The 12,412-nt window shown below is 40.1% G+C and overlaps 1 protein-coding gene across 2 annotated transcripts in view; it reads left to right on the top strand.

Annotated features, from left to right (window-relative positions):
* Positions 1 to 6,621, top strand: part of KNTC1 (kinetochore associated 1) — a 74,510-nt gene extending 67,889 nt beyond the window's left edge. For both annotated transcript variants that reach the window (XM_019467576.2, XM_053901966.1), the window contains 7 exons: positions 301 to 355; positions 465 to 528; positions 1,079 to 1,208; positions 2,262 to 2,351; positions 2,874 to 3,019; positions 3,769 to 3,859; positions 5,662 to 6,621. In XM_019467576.2, the coding sequence (XP_019323121.2) occupies positions 301 to 355; positions 465 to 528; positions 1,079 to 1,208; positions 2,262 to 2,351; positions 2,874 to 3,019; positions 3,769 to 3,859; positions 5,662 to 5,682 (597 nt within the window). In that variant the 3' untranslated portion in view covers positions 5,683 to 6,621. The remainder of the gene's footprint in view (positions 1 to 300; positions 356 to 464; positions 529 to 1,078; positions 1,209 to 2,261; positions 2,352 to 2,873; positions 3,020 to 3,768; positions 3,860 to 5,661) is intronic.
* Positions 6,622 to 12,412: the final 5,791 nt, after the last annotated feature.

Raw genomic sequence — 12,412 nt, 5'->3', positions numbered from 1 at the left:
AACTATACACTTATGAAGAGAATTATCCAAGGACCCCTGGCTGGCTGAATCAGTAGAGCATGTGACTCTTGATCTCAGGATCATGAGATCAAGTTTGATCCCCACACTGGGTACAGAGTTTACTTTAAAAAAGAGAGAGAAGGAAAGAATATTATCCTAAAATCTAACCATCTTGAATGAGGAGATACCAATTTACGTTTTTGGTCTTAGGATCCAGAACATATGCTCTAAGTATATAATTCTGTGACCGCAAAACCGAGAGACTGTGGCTCAAATCCTGTAACATGCTTGTTTCCCCAGGTTCCCTACTTCAGCAAAGCTTGGCAGCGTGTGGTTCAGATACCCCTACTTTCAGGTATTTTTCTCTCCCCTGAAACATTGACAGTAGCGTTTTATAGCTCTGTGTGTGTGTGTGTGTGTGTGTGTGTGTGTGTGTGTACGTACACATTATTGTTTCTTTTCAGCATCTTGTCCTCTGAGCCCCAGTCAGTTATCAGATTGTCGAGAGAGTCTCATCGCTATTCTAGAGTAAGTAAAATAATTGTTTTCCTACCCCCTCAAAATCATATGTGTTGTTTATGAAATTTCTTTTTAATAAACCTCTTTAAATGAGTAACTCATTTTTCTTGAGAAGTTAAACATACCACTTGTTTTTAAAATAAAATATCTCTCTTATTTTCACAATGTCTGCTTTCCACATGCAGTGCAACTCGTAAACTGATACTCAATAAGCATTCCCTAAAATTAGTTTTAATGTACATAAGGAGTATTTTTATCACTACCTGAAATCATGAAGTGTTGTCTCACAGATTTTGAGTCTTCTGAGAATGTCTTTAAGCATGTGTGGGCCTCAGACATGATCATAGCGGCAGTCAGTGCTCTGTGTTCCAGTGGGTGGGATATTTTGTTCCACGAAGAAGACTCCAGTTACTCATTACTAAGTGAATGTGATGCACTGGCACTGTAATGTTTAAAATCATTGAAAGCACAATCAGGTAACAGTTGTGGAAAGCTGGAAGACTCAACATAATATCGTGAATCTGACAAATTACTAATAAATTCATGTGCTCTCTTGAAGATGCCCAGTTTCAGATGATCTCGACATGATTGCGGTTGCCAGGCAGTATGTCCAGTTAGAGCTTCCGGCTTTTGCACTAGCCTGTCTGATGCTCATGCCTCACTCGGAAAAAAGACATCAGCAAATTAAGGTATCTCGCAAATTATTCCTCTGGGCCTGCCAGAGAAACAGAAAATCTCCCACTGCTTGTGCCCCCACAAAAGGGGTGGTGTTTTCTTTTTACCAGACTTGCAAAGCAGGAGTTCATCAGCCTGAGGGGTGTGGGAGGTTTGTATGCAGGTTTAGCAGGAGGTGAGCCTAAAAGATAGATAGATCAAGGTCCATCCAAGGGATGCCTTAAGAGGGGTTTGGACCTTGTTCTTTATCAGTGGGGAACTGTCAGGTTTCCTGGAAGAGTAAAGTAAAATGTTCAGGCACCGTTTTGGAGGGAACAATCCTTGGGCTTGGTGGGGGAGAGAGGAGGCAGGAGCCGAAGTGTGGGAGGCTGTTGCACTTGCCTGGACCAGCCTGTGAATGGGCAGGGAAGGCTCGAGGGGATATGTGCTGTAAGTGGGGTGGTGGCAGTGAGAATGAGCCAAATAGAGCAGCTTCACTTAGTGATTGGATGTGGGAGATAAGAGAGGGAATTGTCAGGTTTGTGTGTGGGTGTCTGACAAAGGGACGGACCCATGAACATTCTGAGGACAGAACTTTTAAAACGAACTCATTCCCTTTACAATACAGAACAAATAGAACAAAGCACTTGGGAATGTTTTGCAGTATTTCCCCAAAGTTAGTTTAGCCAGTAGATAGAGATCTATATAAATGAACATGCGTATTTTTTATCCGTCATTTGGTCTGTTCACTCCATTTTCTCACAGCCATCTGTGCTTGCCTTGGACTTTGGGGATTTTTTGACTATTCATAAACTCATCCATTAATGCTTTTCAAAATTTTAGTATTTAAATAGAGTCCTTTCAGCACTTAGAATGACAAAATGCTTGTTAAACAGCCCTTGTTGTCACAATAGGTATTTGTAAAATGTCTTTTTCCTTATTTAACTTTTTGTTATATGATAGAGTTGTGTTTTTTTCCTATAATAGAAATGGTTAAAGATATTCCAAATTTAAAAATGAAAACCTTTTAGATTTGACAGAAATTAGTAATAATACTTTTCCACTGTGTTTGATTTTTTTTCCTCTAGAATTTTCTGGGCTCGTGCAATCCTCAGATCATTTTACAGCAATTAGAAGAGCATATGAATACTGGCCAATTGGCAGGATTTTCACATCAAGTAAGAGGCAATTTCATCTCCTTTTTGCCATGAAAAATTTTATATTAGAAGGTAACAATTTTCCCTAAATCAAAAGTAGGCTGAATACTACTCTCTCTGCCTATTTGGTAATATATAAAATTATTTTGCCTTTATTAAAACCTTAATAAATTTTTAAAAGTAGAGACCTCATCTGTCTTTTTTTTAATTTATTTATTTTTTTATTTTTTATTTTTTTTTAGAGACCTCATCTGTCTTATTTGCTGCTGTGCTCACTGAAAAATCTGTAGCCTTAAATGCTTGTTGTTGTAAGCAGATCTTCCTCCTAAAGAGTCCCAAAGTGCTTCAGAGCAATTACTTCTTATTGATTTAATCTGTTACTGAAATGGGCCAAAACAGATCCCCTTCCCCACCCCCTTAAAAAAAGAGACTTAGTCACAACACAGTGCTAATTTAACTTCTGATAGTAAGGAATTTGGGGGTACTGAGTAAGAACTTGGAATTGCACACATTTTTAATTTAATGATACCTATCATTCTATAGATTAGAAACCTGATTCTGAATAATATCATAAGTAAGAAGGAGTTTGGGATTTTGGCAAAGACAAAATACTTTCAAGTGTTGAAATTGCATATGATGAATTCCAACAACATCACTGAGCTGGTAAACTATTTGGCAAATGAGTTAAGGTAAGTTAATTAACAAACAAACAAAAACAACTTACTGTAGAGTTTCCTTAAAATTTATCTTTATTTTGGAGGAAAATATCAAATAATTGTACAACTATTTGGTTGTAATGAAAGGCTCTGAATATTAAGCTATAGCATTACCACATATACCCAGAGGTTAGTTGTCTTGTAACTGAGTCCCTTAGAACATGAACTTGGAATCAGACAATCAAGAAACTTTCCAAACCCCCAAAATAGGTATCTCACAGTCCTGCTCTAAAACTTGAGTTACAACTTTATTCCTTAGACATTTTCTCAGAGAATTACTGGCTTTTATGTGACCTAATTTTTGCTAAGCTTGATTGTCTAATTTTCTGGCAGCCAGAAGTTTGGAAATAAGCTTTCTGGGATAGGATTGGGAATGGATTTGGAACGCGAAAAGGAGAAGAGAGAAATGGCTGACACTAAGGAAGGGAAACCCTGTCAGGATAGAAGTCTTTCCTGGTCCCTACATTTAGTCTAACTGTGCTGGCCACTTGGGACATATCTCTCTCTCATTACCAAGCCATGGATTTCTTTCTGTTTGCTTACCACTTGTGATCCAACCATAGCTACACACACATATATAGGCTACACATAATTCAAGTATGCAATTTGATAAATTTGGACATACATGTACCCGTGAAGCCATCGCCACAGTCAAGATAGCAAACATATTTATCATGCCCGAGGATTTCCTCCTGATGCTCTTTTTCTTTCTGATTCCATAGTTTAGATGAAGCTTCAGTGTTTATAACTGAATATTCAAAGCATTGTGGGAAGCCTGTACCACCAGACGCCGCTCCCTGTGAAATTCTGAAGGTAAAGCTGGCCCACCGTTACTCAGGTTCTGACGTGACACCATTTATATCTCTAGGGTCTTGATATTGACCCAACTTGTTCTTGTGTCCTGGAGGTAAATGTATTTTTATGTGTTAACTATGTATATTTTTATATTTTGCTTTTTGTTTGAGGGGCTCTTAGCCCAGAAATCAAGAGGCCCTGGTTCTACTCTCTGCAGCAGTGTGGTCTCCAGCCATTCACTGACCCTGTGCAGGCTTTAGTTTTCACACCTGGACTTCATGGTCTACCTGTGCAGGCTTTATTTTCACATCTGGACTGCGTGGTCTCCTGGGTGCTTTCCAGCATTATGATTTCTCATAAAGTCTTATTTTTCATATCAAAGCAAGTGAAAAACTAAATTTCAAAAAGTACTGATTAATTTTATCCTTGGGCATTAATTTCTTTAATTCTCATTTTTAATTACCAAAGACATACGTATTTTCACCATAGAAAAAACAAATTTGCAAGAGCCAAAAAACAAACACAAAAAACCTTAATCTCTTGAAATCTCACTACCCAGAAATAGGTTTACTGTTTAACATTTTAGTATACGTCCTTCCAAATGTTTTCATATATAAAATATGCATGTAAATCACTCTTACTCCTATTCTGAACTTAAATATAAGAAAGGGGCTCCTGGGTGGCTCAGTCGGTTGAGCGTCTGACTTTGGCTCAGGTCATGATCTCACAGTTCGTGGGTTAGAGCCCTGCATTGGGCTCTGTGCTGACAGCTCAGAGCCTGGAGCCTGGTTTGGGTTCTGTGTCTCCCTCCCTCCCTCCCTCTCTCTGCCCCTCCCCTGCTCCAGCTCTGTCTCTCTTTCAAAAATAAATAAACGTTTAAAAAAAATAATTTTATATATATATATATATATATACACATATATATATATGATAAAATTTTTTACTTTTTTTTTTTTTTTTTTGAGAGAGAGAGAGAGAGCACGAGTGGGGGCAAAGGAGAGAGAGAGAATCCCAAGCAGACTCCATGCTCGGCACAGAGCCAGATGTGGGGCTTGATCCTACAACCCTGGAATAATGACCTGAGTTGGACGTTCAACTGACTGAGCCACCCAGGTGCCCCTAAATATTTTATTTTTGAGTAATCTCCATACCCAGAGTAGGGCTTGAACTCACAACCCTGAGACCAAGAGTCACATGCTCCACCGACTGAACCAGCCAGGTGCCCCTAAAATTTTTTAATCATGTTTAAGTAATTGTGGGTTTTTTCCCCTCCTTTGTTCCAGATCAGGCATGTTAGAATAAGCCTGCGTTTTGTTAACTTTCATTAATAACTTCCCTTGGTCACTTCCAGTCTGTTGTGATCAATGGCATAGGTTACCTTTTTAAATTTTTTTTCTTTTTTTCAAAAAAAAGTTTTTTAATGTTTATTTATTTTGGGGGGGGTGGTGCAGAGAGAGAGAGGGAGACACAGAATCTGAAGCAGGCTCCAGACTGTGAGCTCTCAGCCCAGAGTCCAACGCAGGGCTTAAACTCACAAACTGTAAGATCGTGACCTGAGCCAAAGTCAGACGCTTAACCAACTCAGTCACCCGGGTGCCCCTAGGTTACCTTTTTTTAAAAGGGAGATTATTGATTTAGGAGGCAAATCTTTGGCCCTTAAAATATATCTTTTTTTCTAGTCCAGCTGTCTAAATGCCAAATAACTTTATGTGTAGGTGTTTAGCAATACAGTTAAGTCTTAAATTTTATAGTTTATCTGTTTTCTATTGAAAAAACTAAATGGCATTAATAAAAATGCTTCTGTGTTTCTTCCCATTTAGATGTTTCTTAGTGGATCATAGCAGATCAACCTCTTTTAAGAAGAACAAAGGGGACTTTGGAGTCTACTATTAACTAATCATATTTATTAGGGTTTTAAAGTTGTGCCGTCAATGTGTTATAACTTGTCAAATGTTGACCAACAAATAACAACTGAGGCGCTTCGTAGTAGTTTGATTATTATCTTGTAAAGAACTCATGTCTTGAGTTAATCAATCTTCTTTACCAGTTACTTGTATAACGTATAGAGACCATCAGTCTTTTGCACCCCACAGGAAGGAAACTAAATGCACAAGTATTTTGCTCCGGCCACAAGACAAACAACTACTTATATCCTATTTCTTCATATACAAATAAGAATAAGAATAATGCCACTCTTTCTAATGAATTCTAGTTAAATATGTATCTAAGTTTTGCCGCAGAGTGTATCAGGCCAGCCGGAAAAACAGAAACCACTCTAGGTATTTCAGGCAGAGAAGGATGGGTCGGCAGGAATTGGTTACAAAGGTGTTAGAAGGACTGAAAAGGAAAGGGGAGAGCGAGGGGCCGCTGGAGAGGCGGAAGGGGAAAGGGCTGTCAGCTGACGCAAGGAGGTGGCTGCTGCGCCTCCCACTTCACCACCGCGGCCTCCAGTGGCCCTCGGTCACCCTCAGCGATGGCTGCCGCTTCCAGGCTACCACCGAAAGAGGAAAGAAACAACTCTTTTTTCTTTGTCCAACCTTCTAATTCTCCTGCCAGCGCCAAGAATGACAGAACCAAACCGGAACCCATCTGGCCAGGTGTCTGGGAAAGCCGGCTGTAGGCTGTCAGCGCCGGCAGTACAGAGGCTGGCCTGCGGGGGCAGTGTGGAGCTGAAAGCCAGCAGCCGCCACCCAGCGTGCAGAAAAGGTCATCACAACTCTTAGTCTGCCTCTGTAGTCTTTTTCTATTTGTGTGTATAAATTGAATTTCATAAATCAGAAGGAGTTTGCCTTTGTTTTTCCAGTTGAGAACAACCTTATTTCTGGGGCGCCTGGGTTGCTCAGTCGGTTAAGCATCCGACTTCGACTCAGGTATGAAATCATGACCAGTCGTGGGTTTGAGCCCCATGTTGGGCTCTGTGCTGACACCTCTGAGCCTGTTTTGGATTCTGTGTCTCCCTCTCTCTCTGTCCCTCCCCTGCTTGCTCACTCTCTCTCTCTTTCTCAAAAATAAACATTAAAAATTTTTTAATGAAAAGAAAAAAAATTTTTCTATACATTATAGTCAAGGTATCATAGATTAAAAACTTGGGTTTGGGGGTAAAAATAGTCTAGATTTGAATCCTGGCTCTGTCACATACTAGCTGTGTGATACTGGACAAGTTATAGAACTTCTCAAAGCCTTAGTTCCCTTATTTGTAAAACCTCCTAAGGAGGTGTAAATGGGCCCCTACTTACTCTATTCTGGACATTTAGACCACACCGGTATTTTTCATAAAACTTCTTCCATATTTGGAGTTATTTCCTTAAGATACATTCCCAGGAACAGATTGACCACATCAAAGGGAATGAAGAAGATCTTAAAAGCTCTAAATGTACGTTGCCAACCTGCATGCGTTTCAAAAGTTTTTGTTTTCTTTCCAAGATTTTATTTAAATTCAACTCAGTTAACATATGGTGTAGTATTGGTTTCAGGAGTAGAATTTAGTGATTCATCACTTACATATAACACCCAGTGCTCATCCCAACAAGTGCCCTCCTTAATACCCTTCACCTATTTAGCCCACCCCCCACCCACCTCCCCTCAAAAGATCTTTTTCACAAACTCCTGTCCCTACCAGCAAGAGGCATGTCTGCTTTACTGCTTCCCAACATGGACCAATCTGACTTTAAAAACTTTTGGCTAATATGATAGGTGAAAATAATATCTCACTACTTACATCTGTATTTCTTTGATATTCATGTAATTGAACCTTAAGAAAACCCTCTGGCTGCATCTGAAAGCGGAACCTGGAATGGCCTTGAGCATAAATGTGCAAGGAACGGAAGGGCTCAAGTGGTGGCACCAGAAGGTAACAAATGGGAAGCAACTCTGCATGCCTGAGGGATTCACACTGAGCTGAAGGGTTCTTTGCCAATCTCAACACTGGTTTCGTTGTTCAGAATAAAGTCCTGACGTGCAAAGGGTTAGCTTTAGGTATACCAGAGAAGGAATTCTTTCAGACATAAATATATTTAAATTTATTTTTTTAAGTTTATTTGAAGTTCAAATATACAGTTAGCCAGGATCCTTGTTACATTTATTATATTTTCATTAGCCTTGATTGTTTTCCACTCTTGTCTCCATACAGCCGTTCTCCATACTGTTTATCCCTAAAACAAGCCAGATCTTGACTTTGCCCTGCCTCACACTTTTCACTGGCTTCCAGTGTCACTTTAGCACAAGACCCAAGTTGCCAACTGAGGCACACAGGCATCTTTGTTCAAATTGGAAACAATGCATTCTGGGAGAACGGGTTATAAAGGGCTCTCCTTTTGGTAGATCCGCTGCAAAAAGGCAGTCCCCGGAGACAGTCACATTTGTAAGAAGCACTGGATTTAAAGCTGGATTTCAGTTACAACTCCATGCTACCTGCCCATCCATATGGTGGCTTACAAGGTCCTACGTGATTTAGTCCCCATCCACCTTTCCAGCCTCCGTACCTACCACTTTCTCTTTTCACCAGCCTTCCCCGACAGCCCGACTAAAGTGGCCTCCCCGCTGACCCCCACCTCAGTCACTAGCTATTGCAAGCGCCTTCTCAATACAATCCAAAGCTGTCGTGGCGTGTTTATGGATTGTCTCACTACTCATGTTGTCCCCAAACCCTAGAACAGCATCTCATGTAATAGGCTCTTTAAAAAATTTTATATGTATATATATATATAAAATTTTATACATACATATATGTATATATATATGTATATGTATATATATGTATATATATATATATATATATATATATATATATATATATATATATATATATAGGGGGGCACCTGGGTGACTCAGTTGGTTAAGCATCCAACTCTTGATTTCAGCTCAGGTCATGATCTCATGGTTCATGAGTTTGAGCCCCACATTGGGCTCTGTGCTGACAGTGTAGAGCCTACTTGGGATTCTCTGTCCCTCCCCCGCTCGCACTCTGTCAAAATAAACACAAAAATTTTTTAAATATATGTGAAACAAATTAGCCTTAGCTACCCATTTTCAGGGTAAAATTCCTTCTTTGAATGTGTCATGATCATGTGAACACATGACAGCACCTCATTACAAAGGGGGAAGTTAGCAACAACTGAGTAAAGGCCCTACTGTATTTAATTCTCATGACTCATGCCCATTCTTTCACCATCTCCTGCCTTGAATGAGGTGGCTTTTCATTACTTTGACAACTTGGAGTATAGAATTTTATTAGTGGATTGCTTTCCTTCCACTGCCTTCTTGATAGAAAACCTGGACTGACAAAATGTAGAATATTCAGTCTTCCTTCTACTGTGTTTGCTGGGGCTCAGATTTGAAACCTGTTTGCAGTGTTTATGTTAATACATTGGATCCCTTGAAACGAGTCTAAATGTGAACTCAAAACAGCTAAGTCTTACCATAAACTCTACAAAAGATTAGAGAAGGACGAGGTGGTGGTGGTGGTATTTTCTGGCACTCTACATATTTGAAAATAACCATAAAATAAGAGATGTGTTTCTAGACCAGCCGAAGCTGAATGTTTTCTAAATGGAAAAAATTTCAAGAGCAATTCTTTTTGAATTCTTCCAACAGTCGTTGGTCTCAAGAATGTGGTCTCTCAACTGACTTTCCTTGGTAACTAGTATAGCTTTTTTTTTTAATTAATTAAAAAAATTTTTTAATGTTTATTTTGGAGAGAGAGAGAGACAGACAGAGAGAAAGTACAAGCAGGGGAGGGACAGAGAGAGAGGGAGACACAGAATCCAAAGCAGGCTCCAGGCTCTGAACTGTCAACAGAGAACTGGATGCAGGGCTTGAACCCATGAACTGTGAGATCATAACCTGACCCAAGGTCAGATGCTTAATTGAGCCATCCAGGCTCCCATTCGTGTATATATATATATATATATATATATATATATATATATATATACACACTTTTTTTTTTTTTTTTAAGTTTATTTTGAGAGAGGGAGTGAGTGAGGGCGGGGCAGAGAGCTTGGGAGAGAGAATCCCAACCAGGCTCTGCACTGTCAGCACAGAGCCCAAATGGGGGCTCAAACCCACAAAGCCATGAGATGGTGACCTGAGCCAAAACCAAGAGCCAGACACTTAGCCGACTGAGCCACCCAGGCGCCCCTTAAATAAATATTTTTAAAATACAATAAAATTAAATTGAAGAGTCTTAAGCATATTCTTCAACATTTAGTTCAATTGTTCATAAATGTGCTATATGGAAGTAAGAATTCTGCATAGTAATGGATTAGTGGGTCACCTTTTCTCAGGAAGTTACATGCTTTTGGTTTAATCTGGATTGCTGGTGAGGATTTTTCTATATTTTCATTTTCTGGGCTTGGAGGAGGAAAAGCAAAATTGACAGGATGAAAAAATGTAAGTGATGAGGGTCCTAAGGAAGATGAGGAGATCTTTGGAGTGAAAGAAAAAAGACCCTGAAGGATGAAAGCCAGAAACCAAGCCATCCTCTTGCCAAGTTTTCTAATGTTCGCCTCCTTTGTGAGGTCTCTTGAAAGGCGAGGTAAAAAAAACTCCGTTTCTCCCCAGTTTGCCCCCAATGTCTCTTGCTTTCCAGGGCTGCTGTAACAAATTACCATTAACTGAGAGTCTTAAAATGACAGGAATTTGGGGCACCTGGCCGATTCAGTCCTAGAGCCTGCGACTCTTGATCTCGGGGTTGTGAGTTTCAGCTTTATGTTGGGCTAGGCACCTACTTAAACCCAGGAAGGGGTGCCTGGGTGGTTCAGTTGGTTAAGCGTCTGACTTGGACTCAGGGCATGATCTCGTGGTTGTGAATTTGAGCCCCATGTCGGGCTCTGTGCTGACAGCCCAGAGTCTGGAGTCTGCTTCAGATTCTGTGTCTCCCTCTCTCTGCCCCTACGCTGCTCACACGCTGTCTCTCAAAAATAAATAAACATTAAACAACAACAACCAGGAATTTATTCTCTCACAGTTCTGGAGGCCAAAAGTCTAAAATCAAGGCATCAGCAGGGCCGTGCTCCCTCCAAAGGCTCTAAGGGAAAATCCTTCCTTGTCTCTTCTGGCTTCTGGTGGCTCCAGATGTCCTTGGTTTGTGGCCATCTCACTCCAGCCTCTGCCTCCATCATCACATGGCTTTCTCCTGTGTCTCTGTATGTCCTTTTCTGTCTCTTATAAGGACACTTGTCATTGGATTTAGGACCCACCCTAACCCTGTGTGATCTCATCTTAATCTTTACCCTAATTATATATGCAGAGACACTATTCTAGATGGTCATGAATCTTGGAGTGGACACTGTTCAACCCACTACAAGCTTGTTCCTCAAAGTCTGCTTCTGCCTTTGGGTGAAGTATTTTCTCCTTTAAATGACAGTGAGCTCTCTACCTAGCTATTGATCAGAAAAAATCATCTTATAATAGTAAATTAACATACAGAAAAGTACGAAATCATAATGGGATCTTCACAAAGTCTACATGCCCATGTAAGAAGCACCCAAATCAAGACACAGAACATTCCCCCTATAGATTAGGAGCCATATCCTCTCTTTTTTTCCATAAAATTTAAGGAGAATTTTTAATTGTGGTAAGTGCACATAACAAAATTTACCATCTTAACCATTTGTAAGTAAACAGATTAGTGGCATTAAGTACATTTACATTGTAGAGTAACCACTGATGTGGAGAACAATGGCAAAAGAAATATGCATAAAATTAAATCTAACAACCTGTAGCCCATTGACAAATACTTGAGGCAGGTAGAGTGTGACATTCCTCAAAGAACTCACAACTGCCTTAAAGTTAATGCTTTGCTAGAGGCAAAAAGCAACCTTAGCCAGACATTAGCTGGACATCCAGGATCTTGTAAGTCTTCTTTAACTATAAAAATCCCTTTGGAAACTTCCTTTATCTCTACCCCCCAAGATATATGTTAGCAATCATCCATCAAACATATGGCCCACTGATACACATCTGAAGAGTCTCACTGATGTGGGGAACCGAGGGAGAAGGAAATGTAGATGAAATTAAATTTCCTTCTAACCTGCAGCCCATTGACAAATATTTGAGGCAGGCTGAGTGTCTTAATGCTTTGCTAGAGGGAAAAACAACCTTAGTTTGACAATAGCTAGGCCTCTGGGATCTTGTGAGCCTTCTTTAGCATGTGAAAGTCCTTCTGGAAACTTCCCTTTGTCTACCTCCCCCAACTCCAAAGTATGTAGTAGGTCACTCCTCACAATACTGGGGCAGCTCTTCCTGTCTATGGGTCCGGTCCCCATGCTTTAATAAAATCTTTTTGCACCAAAGACAGCTCAAGAATTCTTTCTTGGCCGTCGGTTCTGAACCGCACCACTTCAAACCATATCATGATGACTAAGGTTTTACTAGACAGTAGTAAATGACATTATCTTAACAGCAGCTAGCCCCTCAAGGTCCTGGAAAACTTGCTTCCAAATTCCTTAGAGACTTACACTCTCCCTAACCCCCAGTAACTAAAAAGCATATGATCAGTCATCCCTCACAACCCTAGTGCAGCTTTGTCTGCCCTTGGTTCCTGTTCCCGTGCTTTAATAAAACCATCAT

This window comes from Panthera pardus, unplaced genomic scaffold, assembly GCF_024362965.1.
Source record: "Panthera pardus isolate Hobbes unplaced genomic scaffold, ASM2436296v1 HiC_scaffold_15, whole genome shotgun sequence".
Classification (NCBI taxonomy): Eukaryota; Metazoa; Chordata; class Mammalia; order Carnivora; family Felidae; genus Panthera; species Panthera pardus.
Note: the sequence above shows the minus strand (reverse complement) of the source record. Positions and strands in the feature narration are given on the sequence as shown.